The sequence below is a fragment of the Ambystoma mexicanum genome, chromosome 1q, assembly GCF_040938575.1.
Source record: "Ambystoma mexicanum isolate Mex_15411 chromosome 1q, UKY_AmexF1_1, whole genome shotgun sequence".
Classification (NCBI taxonomy): domain Eukaryota; kingdom Metazoa; phylum Chordata; class Amphibia; order Caudata; family Ambystomatidae; genus Ambystoma; species Ambystoma mexicanum.
Genome location: NC_090922.1, coordinates 1331577566 through 1331599021, shown reverse-complemented (window position 1 = coordinate 1331599021; position 21456 = coordinate 1331577566). Strand labels below are relative to the sequence as shown.

The following is a 21456-nucleotide window of genomic DNA, read 5'->3' as shown; positions in this document are numbered from 1 at the left end:
CAGCGATAAGAACTAGCTATTTCTGCATGTGTTTGTAATTCCTTGTTTATTGAATATGATCCAAACGATTAGCATACCTCGCTTCTCGCTGTTCTTCCTTTCATCATTGTACACAGTACTTATCATACCTAACTTACACGAACCTTTTCCTCGACCCTGTTATTACTTCTGAGGTTCCAACCTCCGTGCCAGCAAGCCACCCATTTTGTATTACTCATGTAGTATAACCTTAATGCTTCCACCATCGTGCGTTGCTTTTATTTTTCCTACCATATCGACAGAAACTACAGTGGGTAGCAAATGCTGCTTGTTGCGACGGGATCCTCTCGAAACTGGGCTTTGAGTGGGAGCTGTGTGCTGTATTTTGCCTGTACTCCCTGATTTCTGCGTACACGGAGATGGATGGATTGAGTACCGGTTGCTGTAAATATAATAACATATTAGCATATAGAGAAATCGGGTAATCTGTGCTCCTTATTGTGATATGCTGTAGTCAGTGTAGTTTTTTCACTGCTGGTGCAATGTGTTCTCTCTCTCTGAGTCTGAGGAGCAGTCTTGCTGCTGTGTTCTGTATTTGTAATTTTTTCATAAGGTATTCTGGCATTCCGATAGAGATGCTGTTGGGGTAGTCTATTCTTCACATGAAGAGAGCGATGACGGGGAGTGTCCTGTGTCAAACTGTGTGTTTTGGGACATTGGTGAACTTTGTACATAGTGGTAGGGCCAGTTAGCTTCTATTATTTGGACTCCAGACTATTGCTTTTATTCGGTAGGGAAATTCCCTCAGAGCGGTAGGGCTAGATGGGCGTTTTTCTTTTTATTTAAACCAAATCCCTTCAATATGGCACACAATAGTCACACGCCGCCTTCTGGTTTGCCACAGCATTTTTGTATACAAGTAATAGTGCAAGCCATAGTAAAATATGTACAAATAAAGTTGCACTGTTATTGGTGGGTGGGACACGAATGAGAAACACACCTTGGAGAAAAAGAAAGGGGGTTGGGGGGCCCTTCCCCTGCTCTACCGTTAATAAGGGAGATAGTATTGATAATAGAAAAAGGCAAAATGGGGACAGGCACTGGTAGCCTTGGGGATTTGAAAAAAGCACTACTTGCCAAAAACGAATAGGAAACACTAAATGGGCTGGTGTTATTGTATGTCGATGCTGGACATTTGGCAATTTTCGACCCGTAAAGGGAGAGATGGCATGAGGAACAGCCATTGTAAGAATATGCTTCTCAAAAGACATGATCATGGTAAAAAGGGCAAAGGTTCACGGCTTACCAAAAAAAGATGAAAAATGGTTCACTGCCAGCAACCTGTTCAATATTCATCACAATAGTAACTAGGATGCTTAAAGTAAAATGAAAGGGAGACAGTGTTCCTCCAGTGCTACATTGTAAAAATAAAGGGGGGAAAACAAAGCTTGATACATTTCTGATACTGGTAGCCAAAGGGACTGACCAGTGTCCCCCGTGCCTACCAAACTAAATGAGTGAAGCAGGTGGGTGGGGTTTAAGGGACTCGGTCACATCAAAAATCTGTTGGGATCCTGTCAGACCCCAGGTATGCTGGGGGGCTCAATTGACGCCGATGGAGGAAAGTTGCACAAGAAAGTTTCTTAACATTGGTAGCCTAATAAAATGGTAGTGTGCTATACATAATATATTCTACTCTGGTCTTAAGGGAGATTTCCAAAATCAACACTGGTGGTGAAGGGAGGCGTACTTATAATGGTTTGAAGACGCTGATGTCTAGCAAAACCCAAACTATGTAGGTAGCAGAGCGGCAAGGCTTGGACTCGGGAGTGGTGAGAGTGTGATCTAGGGCTACAATAAGACAGAGTGCACAAATAATTGCAGTTTGACAAGTAAGTACAAAAATATGCAATGATCTATTAGGCCTTTGAAAATGTGTACTAAGCAATTCAACCTCTAGGTAAGTTTGTCACACAATTGCTATAAAATACATATGCACATTCACTCTTGTGAAGAGATTGAAATGCATTTGATTTAAAACTAGTGCAATACAGGAGAGTAGTTGGATGCAGTAAAAACATTAGAAACACCTAAGAGCAATTTTAAAATGGTTCCCTGATATATGGTGCCCCAAAGTCATAAATTCCAAAAGATATTTTTTCTGGTAGGTTTACCGAGTAGTTGGACGATGCCAGTGGTTGCGATTCAAAGTTAAGGAAAGTAACTCTCAATCCAGCTGCTCTAGCATAGACCCCGGACAGGATCCTTGAGTAGACCATCACTGAGCGAAGCCAGGAAAGGGAGAGATATGACTTGTTAACTTACCCCCACAAACCCCTCTACTCCAATTTTTCCTGAGACCATTTCCGAGGTTCTGGATTCCGTTGGGAACGTGTACTTCTGTGCTTGGTCCGGTTGTGGGAGGCCAAAGACTGGAGGGTGCAGAGGTCTCTTTCATGCACAAAATGTTGTTTTGGTTAGTTGCGATACCTGTATTGTGGTTCCAGAGACTGTCCAGCTGATCATCCTTGCGATGAAAGGGAGAAGACAATTGTGGAGCAACAGACCTCCAGGGAGTGAAGCAGACTGGTTTCAACAGGAGTAACCGTGATCAGGTGGTGACAGGCGATCTTCATTGGGCGAACAAAGGGGCAGGCCTTGCACAGCTGCCATTAAAACTAGAAGTCTGAAAAGCCAGAAGCAGGTGTCTTGTAGCACAAATTGAAGGTCCTCCCAAGTTCCAGGATGCAATGGGAATGGCTGCAGCGAGGTAACGGAGAGAGCTGGTCAGTCAACTGGTTGGTCCAGGGAAACTTGTGAAGGCACGGGTTGCTGAGTAAGGGTCGAGATCGGTTGATCTCGCTGGTCCAGGGATTGAAACACCGATGAGACCTCAACATGATTGGCTTGAGGCCATTCTAGTCGGCGGCCTTCCTCTGGTCGTCAGTGGGTTACACTTCTGTTGTGATTTATGAATAAAGCACGAACTATCTATGACAGATCGTGCGACTTCTGTGATGCCATCAGCGAGAGGCCACTGATGTGCGTTGCACAGGCTTACACATAATGCAGGAGCTGCTTTCAAAAGGCAAGCATGTACACATGCTGTAGATAATATAGGTTCCATTTATTACAAACGAACCTGGGCCTGCGAAGAACAAACGCATAGCCTGTTGCTTGACTACTTTTAACAGAAGACAATGAATAGGACATAACTTCCTCTTTCTAACCGCAGAATAGCAGCTGCCTGTCTCAAACGGCTAAATTGAAGGAATGCCTTTTTTTTGCACCAGTCAGATCAGATAAGCCAAGGACAGGAAGCGCGATGCCAAAATACATACGGACGGTTGAACGTGTCTACAGTTAAATGTCCAAAAGCAAATGTAGCTTTTTACCTCTCCAGAAAACGCCTTGACTGTAATGGGGGTTTTAAATAGTCTAGGACAAATGACATGCCTTGCTCTTTCCCTGAGCTGGATGCCCATTCAGTTTAAGGGGAACCACCAAGGGTCAAGGACCGCACATGTCGCTTGATTTTGCACATAGGTACATCATGTATGCGATGCAAAGCACAGGGGCAGGTTCTAGACTTTAGCTTTGCAGGCCGAGGAAATGACGCACACATTATAGGCAGACAAAGTCCCTCTTTAATATAAAAAGCACAGCTAGCTTCACGGACAACCAGCGCTGCAGAATAAATCGTGGGGGGCTGGGGAGACGCATTGATTGCAGTACCTTAAGCAGAAGGCACGACCAGAGGCATCAGCAGGCCAGATCGATGGGAAGTTTCACATGCAGGCCAGTGAGGCCTGAAAGTGTATGTTTGAATGTGGAAGTCAGAACTGTTTGCGTTGGTTTCTGAGACTAAAGGCGTGTTATATTCTGTTACACCACTCTAGATCATATCATACCATAGCTTACTGTAGACAAACCTAACATAAACTCCATGTTGCTCAAGCTGGTATCTCAAAATGATTAATTGTACCTGTACTGTTTTAAATGTAAATCGTGCTTTTATCTTTTACAGTTTCACTCCGAGCCAGACAGTGCCAATACCCCACACATCCTGCCACAGACCATTTTGCCCTAGAATCCGTCAGTTTTCCCTGTGAAAGGGCATTCATTTTAGATAGAGTGCGAACCCTAGAGGGCAGGAAGGCAGCCAACCGACAAGCGCAAAGGCCGTTTTAGAGTGCTAGCCACTCTTAGTAGCAGTTTGTGGTAATTGCGCAAGTATCAAAACTGGGTAGAAGGAAAACATTCACTGCCAGCGCACCATCCTGGACACAGTGCATTTGTAACCACAAAGTTGCAAAAGAAGAATTTGTAACCACATTTAATTTTAAGGTGATTTGTGAAGCTTTACAAATGCAACAAATCCACTAGGGAAGACTGTCTCCCAGTACTGCTAGTCTTAAGGACGGATCGGTTTCCCATAAGAAAAAGAAGAAAGCAGCAGCACAGGGCAATGCGGGAGTTGACGCTACTTGCAGTTCGGGCTGGGAGTGATTGTACAAGAACAAGAAGCACATATCTCGTCATGCCTTTAATGGTTAAATGAAACTGATTTACTGTATTTACCATAGTACTAGACGGCCTTCAAATCACATTTACAGCATGTGATGTTTACATCAAACAAGTCACTGGTCATACAGTATGCATAATGCACTGCTTTTACATCTGTCTTAAAGCTGGATTGCTGGTGGAGCTCCCTGTTGTGCTTGAGTCACACAGAAGGCATGGTTTCCTGTCTGACTTATTGAGCTTAGTTTCAAAAACAGATTAAGAATTGCTTTCCTTTATATAAAGTGGGGTCATGATATGTGGAGAGGTGGAGCCTGAGATTATTCACTGTTTTGCCTTCATCCTGTCTAATGGATATTACCATAAAAAAGCCCTTGGAGTTCTAATGTTACTGGATTTTTATAATCCACCGTCGATTCTGGTGCTTGCCATAAGACAAATTGCAGTAAAATATAAGTAACCAAGCCGCTGAGCGTGGTAGTTGAAAGCCACAATATTGCTAGGCCTTAGCATTTGACATTCCAAAGTCGCAGTAAATCAAGTCGGAGCCAGAGGGATCTGGGTGAATAAGAAGTGAATAGACGGAGTAATTCTTAACCTAGATCTTCACTAGCCGTTATGTAGAGATCATAAGGCACGTATACCATGCAGCGGTGAATGGCCTAGCTTGAAAGATGTAAATTGGGTGCTGTGCTGTAACTGTAAATCGCTTATGTCTTAGTTCTCATGCTGTACATTTTGATTTGTCTAACAGTTTTTAGTTTTAAAATCTGTAAACTAATCACATTTCTCGAGTAAAGGAAAGTTATTGTGTTAAAGCTGTATGTCCATTCTGTGCATGGCATCCTTCATGAAGACTCAGTTTCTTTTTTTTTTTGTTGTTTTTTTTGTTTTTTTTTCCTCTCATTTCAGCGGAGCTGGTAGTAGATAAAGCTATGGAACTGAAATATGTTGGTGGTGTTTTTGGTGGAAACATAAAACCGACTCCCTTCCTGTGTTTAACACTGAAGATGCTCCAGATTCAGCCAGAGAAGGATATTATTGTTGAATTTATCAAAAATGAAGATTTCAAGTAAGAAGCTAACGCTGTGTAATCTTTTGGGGATCTACATTTCCAATTCTGTTAGATGAAACATTGGTGCAGTGCTTGTGTTTGGAATTTACCCAGTCTACCCTGCGAGTAGGAGAAATAACCAATACCATTTCATGTCAGGATTCCCCTCATAATACAAAGGGTGCTGAGTCATTATTAATCTGAGATGTTACCCAGCTGTTATAGAGAGATCATAAGGCACGTATACACTCATAATTTAAGGGTACTGAGGTTGTCAAACTTGTGAAAGCTGCCCCACTCCAATTTCTGTGTGTGTATATATAAATGGTATAGAGCTGCTAAACTGCTGGGAGAAAAGGAAAGAAGAGTACAATCCCTGATAATCAAATTATTCACCAAATTAGGCAGTTATATGGTGCATCAATACACTCATTCAATAATATTGGCAATTAAGCACAACATTAATACTAATTGATCAATGTATGGGTTAGTAGAGTGATAAGTGATAACCAAATCACTGCCATTATGACACTGTATGTAGCCCAAATAAATAAATAAACAGGGTTGCTGTTCTGAAGAATAAAAAAATACAGGGTTACCGCCAACTACATGGCCACAAGTTCTGCCCATCAGGGATTTATCAAGGCATAAAGACAATCGGAGGTGTGATCCATAATTATGGTAATCCACTGATATGTTCCTCTTGTCGTCCTAATGGATGTGTGTTCCCCAAACGGGTCTATTTTTTTCAATTTATTAAAGTATGGTGTTGACTGGCAACCCTGTTTATTTATTTGAGCTACACAGTGTCATAACTTAATGGCAGTGATTTGATTATTACGTTAATTGCTCTACTAACCCACACATTGAATACATTGGTATTAATGTTTTTGTTATTGATAATTGCCATATAACTGCCCAATTTGGTGAATCGCTTTTTTGATGGAGCTCCTGCATCGGGGATTGCAGTCGTTGTCTTTCCTTTCATAATAGTATTAGCCTGACAAGGCAGAGTGGAATGTAGCACCTCGAAGAAAGAGCACGCATTGTGATACATGCTTAAAGGAATGGTTTGGTCAAAAAATGTTATTGCCCCTACGGGTCGGCTGTGTGTTTTTAAGCTTAAGTCTCTCGATTTTAGAAAAATGTCCTATGGACCTTACCCGAGTTTTCGTCCATTAAACGCACGCGAAAACGGGCACCACGGAGCTGCCATTTTGTGATAATCCTATCATTTCCCCCATCGCCCTGGCTGACCTGCTTTTGCGGCACTAAATCATATCCCCCGCCCCTGAGCCTGACCTTATCAAAAAATTCATATTCCCCGCCTCTTTCCGTGACATTACTGTGCTGCGTAGGCAAACGCGCCCAGTCGTCTTCTACGCGACTTCACACAGAACCCGGAAACCAACACAGATCAGCTCACAACAATTCGGAATATGAAACTGTACTTTAAAATCAAACAGCAACACGGTAAATTTGGTAAAGTACATTTATTTGACATTAAATGTTTATAGAATATTCTGCAATTGCCATAGGAACTCAAAGTCATTTATTTTCTTTTATCTCTATCTGCAAATCCGTAAAATTTTATCGTGAGTCACGCGCTGTTCCTTTATGGTACACAGGGTGTTGGTTTTCGTTCAAAGAAGCACTTTTGTCGCACGTTGAACCGCAAGGCTGTTCCATCAAGTAGGCACTAGGCCAGCGTAAAGGTTGATATGTTGCTTCTAGCCGCTAGTACCGCGTAAGGGCATATGGGCCCTTGGCGATCGTCCCATAAGATTATCAGAATGGTGCAGTTGTTTACATTAAGCTGCAGCTGGCGGCTGAAGAAACCGTCTGCTGGTGTCTGAAACTGGTGGCAGGGGCAAAAGGGAAGGATGTACCTGTTTTGAAAACATAAAATTTATAATTAGTCTCGCCAGCCGATCTTTATTAATATTATTCTTTTTATTTATTACGGCCAAGCTGAAACTATTTGCTTTCAAGGATAGTGCAATGCAGTATGTTCGGCTCTAAAATCAATGCGAAAACTAACAAAATAAATTGCGGTTGGTACACAATGAGAAACGACTTTTTGTCTACATGCGTGTGGAATGTGGACCTGCATGCCCATGTGCCCGCTACAAGGACGATCCCACAAATCTTTTCAAAGCTCTTCATTCATTTATTCATGCATCCATTCATTAATTCTTCATTCCGGTATAAAAGCAGCTAAAGATTTACTTACATTATATTTGCAATTTCCATTGTGTCTCTGCGTAATGCAGTCCGTAAATCCCACTGTGCTTTTGACAACCATTTTTCGTATACTGAACTAACATGAAACTCGGTCTAGTTTAAGAATTTTCTGCCTTATCGTCTCAAACGTTATTGCACCCCCCCCAAAACCCCTCTTCAAATTAAGTTCTTTCTGCATGGTCCCTGTCTCTCAAGGTCAAAAAACAATAGAACCTTATACTGCCAGTGCGAGTTGTGGGCCTCTTCAGGGCGCGAGCTGAAAATCAAAGCCGCTGACCTTCACTAGAAATTAGCATACATTCTTTCTTTGCAACATCCCGTAGTAAAGCCATCTGTGAGAACTTGAAGTTTCAAATCCATCTATGTAGTGCGCCTCAATGTGCAAATGCGAACTGGCTTCTCTCCCATCTGTCTCTGTCCTTGGCTGCTGCGGTGGAAGGGGAGCTGAACATTGCTGTACTATCGCAGTGAGGCCTGTTTACCCGAGATGGAGTCGAAAGGGGGTACAAAAGATGGATGCCCTGTGTCCTGCTCAGTAGTCCCATCTACGTAGCAGTCTACCGTGGTTAACTTTACATAAGGGCAAGGGGCAATCCCACTACCGGAGGTACGTGGTCCAAGCCTTGTACTGAGGAGCGTACGACGCGAGGGGGCCTGAGGACCCCTCGCTCCCATACACTGTCATGATATATTAAACCATTAGGTTTTACCTGCCTGGAATATCTGTGTGCCACTCAAGTATTCTTGGGTGTAGCTAACCCTGGTCTGCCTTGAGCCATCCAAAAATAGTGTAATACGTTCTTACTAATCTTAGACTGTGTTCCAAGTGTAATTGTATATTCCATCCCACAGTCCAACTCCTAGTATATTTTCTATCCTGAATCGGAGAAAACAATCCAAAAGTAACTATTGTTTGTGTGTTCCAAATAAGGTTATATGCATTGGGCTGTGCACCTTCAAGCACAGTGTTGTGTTTTTATAATTGTGCTTACATATGTGATAGCACCTATTCCCTCCCAGATTTATCTGGGCCTACTTGTATTTAAATAATATTTTTATAATACATAGTGTGTCAGCGTTTCTTTGGACCATTTGTGTTACAATTTCTTTGTACTGATTCTACAACCCTCTCTCCGTCATATGATAAGCCTGGCTGCTCTGTCTACGCCACCCATAACTCGGGAGGTACAGCCTTTTAATAAGAGTGGAGGCTTGTACTGTCTCAGTTGAATGGTTTTACTAAGCCCTTAGTTGAGCTTCAGAAAAACTTTCCGAACACTTACTGCGTTTACCTTGTTTGCCTACTCACTATGGCTAGTGCCCAAACATGATCTGGGGAGTGCACCAGTCTACTGCGCTGCAAGTGGGGAAGTAGATATCAGTGCAGTCGGAGACTGGCAAAGGGTTTGCCTCTGTGACACACCTTTGAACAGGTAAATATAGTGCAAGCACACTGTCGCACCAAGCGCCTCACCTTTTTCTCATGGTTTAACATAAAGATGACCAGTGTTGAGCCTAATTATCTTGTGAAACGTGTGCCCAGCTGGCACATGTTTCGAGCAGCCACTATTCTTCAGGGCTGTGCTAAACAATCATGATAACGAATATTGGTATATCGAACTAAATTGAAAAAAAGAAAATAAATGTAAAAATATATAGAATATAAATATGATTCAATTTGCAAATTACCATTTGACAAAACAGAAAATGCAACAAACACATGGATACACAAAACTGAGAGAAAACACATTCTGCAGTTAGTTGCAATGTAGAGATTCCATGCAAAGCATACACATTTTATAAAATTTGTTATAACTGGATGTACTACATTAATTGCATCCATATTGCACAGTATGCTATTGATTGATGCTGAATTATAGACTTGTGAGATTACGAATTGGGCCTGAGGCGTGGTGCTTCCAATGCAGTGAGGCGGGTACCTGTGAATTGTGCCTGTGATTAGAGGATGCAATGCCATGTTAAGGGCATTGTTGGTGACCCAATGAAAATCGGGCCACTTAATCTGTCCATCTTAAGTATTTATTTTAATTACAATTGTGTGCCCAACTCGTGTAAGGTTAGTGTGTGGAGTAAATTAATCAGAGGGAGGCTATTGTGAACCTCCCCATACATGAAATAGTGAATGCTTCCAGAGAACCTGTATGCAAAGGGACATGTGAGAATTCCATGATACTCTGTACTGTATAATGTCTTTCCCTGATTGAGGAATATACTCCCTATGAAGGACTAGTTGTCTGGTATGCACTTTTGTATGATAATAATGCCTGTTGGCATTGTATGAACGATCCGCTACGTGCATCAGTAGCCTGCTGGGACAAAAACGATAACCTTGAGCAACAATATCCTTCCATCTGTATAACGCCACATATTCCTGGGTGGTAGCAATTTACCTTGTGAAATGTCGTGGGGAGTTGGACATTAGGCTCACACACTTTGCATTAATGCTGTCGGTCCGCTGTGCGAGGCGAATACAGTATATGGATTCATACTTTTTACACATGGGATTTTTGGTTACTTTTAATGTGCCTAAAGACACATTTGACCGTTTTTATCATTATTTTTGATATGCACATTAGAGTTTACCGCATATGGCTACTAAACCTGGCTTGTGACCAAAAATGGCTTTGCCACAAGATTTTTGTGTCTTCTTCGGCTATATTGTACTTTGTCCTTCTTACCCTCTCGGGGTCAGGGAAGTCTTTAGAGGGTCATGCGCTTGCCCGGGAACGCTAACAAGCTTGTTTGTGGCCCAGGAAGGGGGTGATCACTTCCTGGGGGGCGGGCACTAGACCGTTGAGCTACTGTATACCGGAAAGTCTGCTTCTGGGGAGGATGTGAAATAAGTAGCTGTCCCAGATTGGTCAACTACCAGCTGTTTGAATGGTGCAGATCCTAGGATTCGTGCAGCCATTCTTGGAGCAGACCAGGAATGACATCTGTCGTTAGTTGGACTTTAGAAAAACTGTCCTACGGTTTTATTTAACCATACATCTGAGGCAGTACATAAATCCACTCTTGGTAAAGGCTGTACCACCTGAGAACATTTGGTAGCATAGACCGAGCAGCCAGGCTTAACTTAAGAGGGAGAGAAGGCTGTAGCTTGGAGCAAAGAAACACTATGCATTGTAAAAATGAATGGTTTATTTAAATACAAGTAGGCCCAGGTGGACTTTGGGGGAGGGGGGGCGGGGGCGGCAAATAAGTACTATAACATATTATATAAACGCAATTCTAAAAACCAACTCAATACTTTGGGTTGTATACCCTAACAAAGTACAGCTGTATTGACAGGACCCCTATTTCCGCCCAGCCCCCCCCCCCCCCCCACCACCCATCCCTTTCAATCGGAGGAGAATGTGATGTGAAATTCTAGCTTGTTTCTCTCTCCAAACGTATTGTCCTATCGCCTTCTGTAAGTCAGTAGATCTTTTTGAGGATTGACAATTGGCTAGAGCCTGAAAGATAAATAAGAGTCTTGGTAGGATTGTCATTTTAATTGCGGTGACCCTTCCTAGCCATGACATTTCTTGGATTTCCCAACTTTTCAGGGTGGCGTTAGTCTCTTTCCATAGTTGGGGAATATTGGCCTCCATGAGGGTTTTATACGATTTGGTGATGTGCACTACCAGGTACATTAGTCTATCCACTTAAAAGGAAATGCTGATTGCATTTCCAATTGGGTTTCAAGCGATACTCTGATTGCCATTCCCACTGATTTCTGGTGATTAATGCAAAACCCAGAGACCCTACAGAATCTGTCAAGAAGATCCAGCAGAGGTGGGATCAACTGCGTGGGTTGCTGAAGTAAGCAAATGGGTATCCAGTCATTTTTTCGAAAGACAAAGTTCCGAATACAAATCTTGAGAATACTTTTTGTAGAAAAGTCATTTTTTTCGAATAGTCATTTTTTTGAAAAAAATTTGATGATCATATCGAAATATATCTAAATGAAAAATGATCTAAAATAGGGTTAGGGTTGGGGCTTGGGTTAGGCGATTGGGGGGGGGGTGGCAGAGGGGTGTGGGAGGGAACCCCTCCAATATACACAACTTTACAACGTTACAAGGGGCTGGCCAGTGCTGAAATTTCAGTACTGGACAGCTCTATGTAACGTTGTAAAGTTACAAAAAAAAGCATTGAAATGCTATTTTTAACATGTGAAAGTGCATTTCAATTGAAACCAGTCCATGTCTTTTGTCGTTGGATTGGTTTAGAAAGAAATGCATTTTTGCATGTTAAATCTACCTTGTCAAAGCATTTTTTGTCCAAACTTTGTTTTTGAATGTTTTGTTATTAAACATTTATTTGTTTTTTAAATCACTATAAACCAGCAAAAGACATCATCGGCATTCGGTGCCACTTAATGCGTTTTGCCTTCATGTGCTAGGCCGATTATGAGAGGGCTCCTCCGAATCATTTGTGCAAGGGGTTCTATGGCCAATGCAAAGACTTGCAGGGGTTTTGAGGGGCGGCAAAGGGCATTCCTTCCCTCGTTTCCCTGCCCAGAGGAATTGGGGGTGGTGTCTTGGCGTCATTAGGTTTGATTATGGTGGATGATATGAAGTTTGCCAGTATTAATTTGCTGATGACTGGACCAACCCCATATGCTGGTAATATTGCTTGAAGACAGTCCCATAACATGCTGTCAAATGCTCTGTGGTCGTCGACGGAAAGCAGCAACTTTCCCTCTGGAAGTTTTGTAAGCCAATGCTATGAAGTCCACTACTGTTCTGATGGTATCGTGGGCTCCTCTATTTTTTAATAAACCCTGTTTGGTCTTCATTGATTATAGGAGGGAGGACCTCTCCTAATCTTGTGGCTATAATCTTACCGTAGAGTTTTGGATCGGTGTTATGTGCTATGGGGCGATAGGAGGTCCAGTTCTTGGAATCCCTCTCGGGTTTCAACAGCAGTGTGGTCATGGATTCCACCATTGAACAGGTTATTTTCTCTGATTCTGAGAAGGAATAGCATTTTGAGTTGTGGGATTAAGGCCAAAGTGAAAGCTTTATAAAATCTATTGGTGAACCCATCTGGACCGGGCGCCTTTCCCGCTGGGAGGGAACGGATGCCTTGGGCAACTACTTGAGCCGAAATGGGGTTCTCCAATGATTCCCTTATTGCCTCCAACATTTGGGGGAGTCGTGCCTGGTCTATGAAATCCTGAATTTTGGTAATATTTCCTTGCTGTGGGGTGCAGGCCTTACTAAAAAAAATCTTCCATGAACTTCAACTTCCCTGCCTCTGTGACCTCCCTCTTCCCATCTTCACTTCTCAATGCCCCAATGTAATTGCGAGGTGCCACCTTCCTAAGTTTCGCCGCTAGTTTATTCGCCTTGTGGCCCCTGGAGTAAAAATATTGTTTAGTCCTAAGTAATGACTGTGCCGCCTTCCCCATATTTGTATGGCGCCTAAAGCCTGCAGGCATTGGGGCACCACATTGAGACAAAGACAATCATAAAGAACAAAACAGTGAAAAGACAAGACTCTTAGTGCAACCAGTACAGAGAAAGGCGGTCACCTAACTAGGTATTTTTTTTTTTTACCTCGTGTAAACAGTCTCTTTGATTTGAATAGTATGGTTTTTAACTTTTCTGAATGTGAGGTGATTAGTTTCCAGTCTTAAGTTCAAGGATAAATTGTTCCAGCTTATGGCTGCACAAATAGGGAAGGCTCTTCCCAGGCCATTTGCTTTCATATGTGTGGTTACTGCGATGAGCCCCTGTGCCTCTGATCTCGGGGCTCGAGTGGTATTGTGGCTGGCAATTTTGGTTTTTAGATATCCCGTCGCTTTGACGTATAAACACTTGGTGTCAGTGTTAATGATTTAAAAAGGATGCAGTCTTCAACCATCAGCCAGTGTAGGTGACGCCTGGCGTCACTGATGTAGTCTGATCTAGCTTTTTGTTTAATTATCCTGACCGTGTTGGTTTGGATAAGTTGGTATTTCAACATGCTTTGTTTGCTGGCTCAGAGTAGGAGCGTATTCCCATAGTCCAAGCGGGATAGGGTGGCTGCTCTAGCAATTTATTTAGTTGAGGAATGGTTTAATTGCTCCTAGCAGTCTGATGTAATACGAGCAATTTTTGCTTACGTACAAAGCCTGTGTGTCGGAGTTCATGGATGCTTCCAAAGTCATGTGGCAGGTTTTAACCATGTGAGTTTCTAGGGCTTGCCTAGCTATCCCGAGGTCTCACAATGTACGCTTATCCCCTTTTGTTGCATGTGCTCTTTGTCGTGTACTATCACCTGTAGCCTGCCCTGATGTAAGTGTTGATTTCTACACAAGGCTACTGTTTGCCCTATGACTCTTATGAAGACTGCCTTACCTGCATCCCATACAGTGCGTATATATCCATGCCCCCCCCCCTCATATTTTCTTGAAAGTAATGAAATATAGCCCCCTCGCTTTAAGTCCTTGCTGCTGTGTCTGTTGATAGCTTCGTTTAATCTCCAAGGGGGTTTCTGTCGTGGAGTGCCCTGACCTAGTTCTCTCTAGTTTTACAGGGGAGTGGTCTGTGAGTGCCTTTGGTAGGATCTCTATTTCCCTAACCGATGGATAGAGGGTGGAGGAGACTAAAAACCTGTCTAGCCTTGAAAAGACCCCATGTACCGCCGAGTAAAAGGTGTATCTGTCATGATGCCTACCCCTGGGCATCAGGACCAAGCCCTTCAGCTCCGGGAGCAGGCATCCAGATACTTATTAAAACTCCAACATCCCCGGCTGGGGGCTGTTTGGGTTCAGGCCTGGCGCCTTAGGCGCCAGGCTCATAGACTTTACTTACCTGATGCAGACCATGCTGCAAGTGAGTCCAAGCCAACGTGAGGCCTGGATGGGACTATTTTATTACAGGGACTATTGTTTTACTCGGGCGTGGTTCATGGGAACTTCTTACCTGGAACTACTTTGGAGGATATTTAAACCACGCCCGAATAGCAGCACACGCGCCGCGTTATTCTGCATCCAGCAGCGTAACGCTCACCGTGCCTGCAGTCAGCATCCAGTCTTCTGCCACGCCCGCCTCGAATCTGGAGCTCCTAAAACAGAGGAAAGAAGAGGACAAGGTTAGAGAAGAACTATTTTCGAATTCCTCACCTGATTCTGGATCCATCTTGCCTCCGGACCTAACATCATTTCAGTACGCGTCGCATCTCTAGCTTCAGCGCCGCACCAACTCACCAGTCCTCGCAGCATATTTCGATTCGGCGCTGCCTCCATCATTTCATCACCGAACTCCGGCACCTGGGGGACAAAAGAAAATAAGGTGAGCCGAGAAAACCAACAAATATAACTCTTATTACCATAGACTTGCCTGATTTACCACCGGAGGCATTATTCTATAATTCTCCACATCTTCATGTGCCGCACCTGCAAAGAGAGAGAAAACAACACGTGCAACATTTACCGGACAGCGTCGGGTAATACAGACTCTTACCTGAGCGCCACCAGCTACCACAAGAGCGTCTTCTCACGAACTTAGCTGCAAGACAAGGAAGGAAGGAAGGAAGGGGGGGGAACAAGAGTGAACATCGGACATATTGAACTCTATGAACTTGATACTTACTGGTCCTCGCCAGGAACCTCAGAGTCAATACTCTCTGGAACTCTCCCACACCTTCGAACCGGTGAAGTAACTGGCATCAACGCGCCCCTGCAATCCATGCAGGATGGAGAGCTCCTCTTTCAAGAGTATAAGGTGAGATTGCTGAGAGGACACTTTGGAGGTGATTAGTGGGAGGACTGTGGGGGGGTGCCATCACTTGAATCCACGGGTGGCTGAATTCATCTCTCCACTTGCAGGAGAATACTTCTACGGGTCAAGCAGACAAGATTAGGAGGGCCTGTCCAGTCCGCACTACGCATCATTTTGGTTGGCCGGCAGCCGTCCGGGTCTGACCGACGCCCCTGTGGAAGCTAGGTGATCGTAACAGTATCCCCTCTCCCGAGGGCGAACAAAACCCCATGTGTCTTTCAATGAAAATTCTCTCTGCAGTGTTGTCATAGCATAATTGCTTCTGTCGTTAGTGGGGAGCCAGTGTTTTATCCATAGTTGGGTCCACTACACAGTAGAAGCCCCCCCCCCCCTCTAGTATTGTCATGAAATTCACCAATATCTTTGAGAATCTCCCCGAAAACTCTACCTGCATCTCTTTAGAATTGTATATACCACCCCCAGTGTGATTTTGGTGATTTCAACACCCCCCCACTGCCCCTCCCAGATCCCCTTTTAATTAGCAGGTAAATCCCCTGTGTATCTCGCAGGACTTCCATTGTTAGTAGTGGGATACCTTCCCTGTTGCCACTAGTCACGAAATACGTCCGCGGGTACCCTTTACTTGTGAGCCGCCTTTTAATCTTCCTTTTAATAAGTGGGTCTCTTGTAGGAATACAAAGTCTACCTCCTAAGGCGCAGTGCCTTTTGTAGTACGGCTTTCAGTTTTATCGGCGAGTTTAGATTTTTCACATTTTGGGTCAGGCACTTTATGTCAGGGGTTGCCACCATGAGTCGTTTTAAGCCATGGTCTCTTTACCCAGCCAAATTGGGAGACTGTGAGAACTTCTTGTATAAACAGTTGGAGGCCATAGCGATTAGGAAGCTGTAGGTATGTAGAACAAGTAACAAAGGGTGAAACCAAAAAACAAAACCCCAAAAAGTGCGTCATCCTTTGAACTTAACTTCTTGAACCAAAAAAGAAAAATGTTCTGCCATCCGGAATGGGATCATTCAGAATCATCCTTGCCTTAATCACCTTCACCTGCAGGTGTTGTCTCCAGGATTAGTTTCCCTTTAGGTTTCCTTGTGTTACTTTTGTTGTTCCAGCCCGGATTCTTTCAGGTCCCGCTTTGCTTGCGTATTCTGGGATCTTGCTCGGCAGATCTGCTGCTTCCTCTTCAGACCCAATCGCATATCTGTGGTTCTGAAATTCAAATCGCAGTTTGCAGGGGAACCCCGACCGATATCTGATCCTCTGTGACTGTAGCCGGGCTGTTAACTACATGTAGTTTCCATCAATTGGCTAGTGTGTGAGGCTTTAAGACTTGATATAGCATGATGTGTGTGCCACTGAATTGCACCAGTTCTTTCTTCCAGGCTGCTGTCATGATTTGTTCTTTCTGTTGAAAAAGGTGAACTCTGGACAGTTCGTCCGGCAGAAGATTGTAGTTCTGTTGCATCGATGTGTAGACTCGGTGTGTCCTATCTAGTTCCATTGCTGCTGAGTCAGGGAGATCCAAGAGCATCCGAAACATATATTCGGCACATATTCAGCAACATCGTGATCCAGGATATCTCGCAGTATTCCTTGTAGTCTGATATTGTTTCTACCGGATATATTTTCAAGGTCTTCTTGCTTCGTCCATATAACCTCCAGCTGTTGCTCTATGCCTGGCTCTCTGTTGCTGAGCTCCGCGTGATCCGGAGCCTGTTTGCAAAATGTATTTTCATCTTTGTTCACTCTTGATTCTAACCGCATCATGTGGGAGTTCAGCTCTGCAACGGTTTTGATCATTGCTTCTTTGCTAAATTTCCTGTGTGAGATCCTGCGCCCAAGAGGTGGTGGGTGGACCTCTGCTTGTGTCTCTTTGGCATTCTTCTCCTTTTCATTTTCCTTGTCTTTATCCTGCGTGCCTAGTAGTGATTTGATATCGCCTGCCGCTGTATTCGGGTTTGCTCCTCCTTTCAACATCTTCCTCATAGGAGACCTTCTGTCTGATTATGCTTTTTATGTTTGTCTGCTCGTACTTCAATTGGGTAACCCTTCCTGCATCGACTGCCCACTGCTGTTGACCTCCGGCCAGTATATTAGAATGCTGCCCTGTGAGGAGCAAGGTAGGGGCACTGTAGTCTTCCTGCCACAGCGCTGTTACCGAGTCTCGGAGGCCCTGGGCATGTCTGGTTCTACAGTATACAAGCAGAGCGTTACTAGCGGAGTGTTGGTGCCCTACTGACTCCTCCGCGCATTGCTGTTCAAAGCTTCTCCCAAACCGTGCCTTTGTTTGATCTGCCCGCCTCTCCCGTTGATGCCAAGTACTCACGGGTGCTCCCCTGTCTTTCTGCAGGCCGGTCCCAACTGTGCTTCAGCATGCAGGAGGCACGGATGCAATCTCCCCACCCGTAGCCCCCCAGCTGGGCCGCCGCCACCAGCAGTCTGTCATGTGATGTGCACAGTCTGCAGGCCACCTCGGCAGATTGAGTCACTGCAGTACAGCGGCGCATAGTACGCTCTGTGAAGCACTGATGTCTGCAGGCCTGCTCTCTGTCCCTCATTTTCCTCGCACTGTTACCTCTGAGCTGAGTCCCAGTGCTTGGCTGGCACGGCATCTTCCGCCTCGGCTCCCTTGGCCACGTGCTGGTCACCCATGGGTGCTATACTGCAGCTGAGGATTCAGCCTGCGGTAGAAAAGCACAATGGTGGGAAAATTAAACCACTGGCACCAGCCATTTAAAGTAGTGCGGGTAACATAAACATTTTTACATACATGAATAGGTAGGAAAAGGGGCTACTAAGTAACCCCACTCCACATAAGATGGTGTGGGCTGGTCCTGCACTCGGAAGACCATGCACCGCACTCGGGCTCGAGAACCCAGGTTATTGGGGTATTGCAGCCCATCAAGGTCGCAGCACGTTGTGAGATGGCTCAAAATGCAGGTTTTCTTGAGACTAGTGGAACTAACCAGCCTCTGGATAGAAGTCGTTGCATTCTGGATCCTCGGGTCAATCGGAAGGAATGGTTACATCAGGCTATGTTACACAGTGGCTCTCCAGCTGCTGGAAATCGCTACAGATGTCATTTCTTCTTCCTCTTTGGTTTCATCTCCATTGGTTGACTTGTCAGCCACTTCCTGATAAATACTCTGAACCTGGAACTACAGCACAACTTCTGCAATCTTCTCCTGCATTTTACAGAAAGGGGCGGTCTGGCTGTTGTGAGAAACCTGAGGGTGTTCTCCCAGGTAAACTTTGGGAAACCCTTATTCAGGTGGTCAGGGGAGGGCTGGCACTCTCCGATCCCACCCTGCGGGTGGACGAGCAAGAGAGGATCACCTGGATAGGGGAACCCTGGGTTATGCTCAGGGGAATGCTCCAGGTGAGATGCAGTACTATGCCAAAGGAGGAGAGGTGAATGGTATTTCTTGGACCTTTCTAGGCTATAACACATCTGCCTCACCACCTCCCATTAAATCTCTTCCTAGATTCAATGATCCTACATACAGGAAAAATCCCATAAGATTTCAAACCTTCTTGCACGTGAAGATTATCCATCCCAGAATCCCTGCTTTCCTACATCGCACCAAAACAACCTTGTCAATTTCTTTCCACGTTCCTCTGGTTATTTGGTCCTAAACACCCAGTTTACCTGGACCAAACATTTCATGATCATTTCCGTTTGCTCCACAAACCCAATCTTGTCCCTGTCATTTTTTGAACACCTGATCTATTAGGACAGAACGCTACCGGTCCCACAATTCTGTTCTTCATCTCGACCATTCTCGTCCATTTAACAAACCCTCCTCAACCTACCCTTCCGAGAGCACCCCAAACCCAAATACGAAGGATATGATCCCATACAGCACCCCTTTCCCTTCCCACTCTGTAGGATGCTTTGACATTCAAACCTTCCCCTTTTCCAATACAAAGACTATAATTTCCAACGCGAACACTTTCGCACAACACAAAGGACAACAGACTAACATCAGAGCCGTTTACCTGACATGTCTCAATACAAGGGTCAGCCAATTGATCAGAATTGCACACAACTGGCGGCCCTTTCCCTTCCCCACAGGGATAAAAAGTGGTGCCAGAGGGCACAGTGCGAGCACGGCAGACAGCACAATGAGACAACGATCAGGCACAGTAGTTCAAAAGGAGAAAGGCAACAGGAATTTAGAGAGTGGCGGAGAAAGAAGTGACCTTGCCCTTTTCATCCCAGTCCCACGGAACCTTAGTGGAAGAGAGCCTAATACCGCAAACAATAGTACAAGTGTCTTGCAGCAGATGTCGATGGTACACGGAGCAAGCTTATGTCGATCAGCAAGACCGGGGGATGCCCCTGCGCCCGTGGTACTGGCCTTGACTCCAGGAAAGCCAAACGGTGCATCACAGCCGGTGAATCCAGTGGAGAATCAATAAGAACCGGGCTGTGTTGATTGAGAAGCGCAAGTGGCAAGTTTGAATCCAGTTTAATGAACTGTTCAAAGAATTGTAAGTGTTAGAGAGAGGCCAGCTGCAGAGGAAAACCAGCACCACGTGTGTGCTAATTCAAGAGACTCTGGACGATCCCCCATCTGAGAGAACTACGTGTACCAGAATTGCTTAGGAGTGTTGCTAAAAGAGGTCAAGGTGGTCATACAGGAGGTCTAGTAAAATCCCTGTACAATCGAAAGAATTAAGTGAAAGATAGGGATGTGAATCCGCAGTGAGAGAAAGTAAGGGACTTGAATCCTGCAAGGACCCCTCGGCGGCCATTTTGTCAGCGATTCAGTCCTTATGCAAGGAGATGAGGACAAGGTTGCCCCTTCCCCCCCGACGGAGGTACCTGAGCCAGACCCGACGGGGGAACTGGAGCCAGGACCTTCGGAGAGTCCACCGCATAAGAGGAGGACGACGCATCCTACGCCACCTCTCCCACCTCTGCGGCCTGCTCTGCCTTCCCCCGGTCTACTACCCACGGAGATAATACAGGCACGGACACGGCTACGACAAGTACAGATGACGACGGGACGTGTCCCCCGTCGCCCCCCCCTGCTCGGGCGTCCCCGCCCAACGAGATTGGATCCTTTCATGCCATGATCTCCAGAGCATCTGAGCTTTTCCAGCTCTGCCCAGAAGAAAACAAGAAAGAAGGGTTCCTATACCAGCGGCGCGAGGCTAAAAGGAAGACTGTCCTCGCCGTACCGCTTCTTGATGACATCTGGGATGAGAGGCTCGCCCTCCTCAAGAACCCTGCCACGGCGCCGGCAAAGAGGTACCGGTACGAGAAGAAGTACCGGGTCCCCGACGCTGCCCCCTTGTGCCTTCGGGCACAACCTACCCCGGATTCGGTTGTCTCGGCGGCGGCAAAGAAGAAAGCTGGGGGGGCATCGGCCTCGACATCAACTTCCCCGCCGGACGGGGAGGGCAGGAAGTTGGACACGATGGGACGACGGGTCATCTCATCCGCAGCGATGACTATTAAGGCGGCCAACGCCCTGGCTATCGTAGCCCGCTACGACGGGGAGTTTTGGTTCAAAATCCCCCCTCTGTTAGACTTCCTTCCGGACGCCAAAAGGGCTGAGGCCCTTGAAATCCTACAGGAGGGGGAGATTGCTTCGGACCATACCATCACGGTGGCAACGGACATCGCCAACACCGGTTTCCGTCAGTTGGGCAACGGCGTTTGCTTGAGACGAGGATGGCTCAAGGCCACGGATTTCCGCCAGGACGTACAAACCAAGGTTTTGGACATGCCCTTCGACGGGAACAACCTGTTTGGGAAGGCGGTTGATGAGTCCCTTCAGGCCATCAAGACAGACACAGAGACTGCCCGGGCACTGGGAGTGCTCCAACAACGACGGCCGTCCTTTCGGAGCTCCGGAGGCAGGCAAGGTGCCTCCTAGGGATACGGCAGTGGCTCCTCCACTTACCGCCAAGCG

At 45.4% G+C, this 21456-nt stretch overlaps 1 protein-coding gene across 4 annotated transcripts in view; it reads left to right on the top strand.

The window, feature by feature from the left end:
* The window catches only part of PRPF38A (pre-mRNA processing factor 38A), a 130017-nt gene that overhangs the window by 337 nt on the left and 108224 nt on the right, over positions 1–21456 (top strand). For all 4 annotated transcript variants that reach the window (XM_069642192.1, XM_069642191.1, XM_069642190.1 and 1 more), the window contains exon 2: positions 5416–5575. In XM_069642192.1, coding sequence (XP_069498293.1) covers positions 5416–5575 — 160 coding nt within the window. The remainder of the gene's footprint in view (positions 1–5415; positions 5576–21456) is intronic.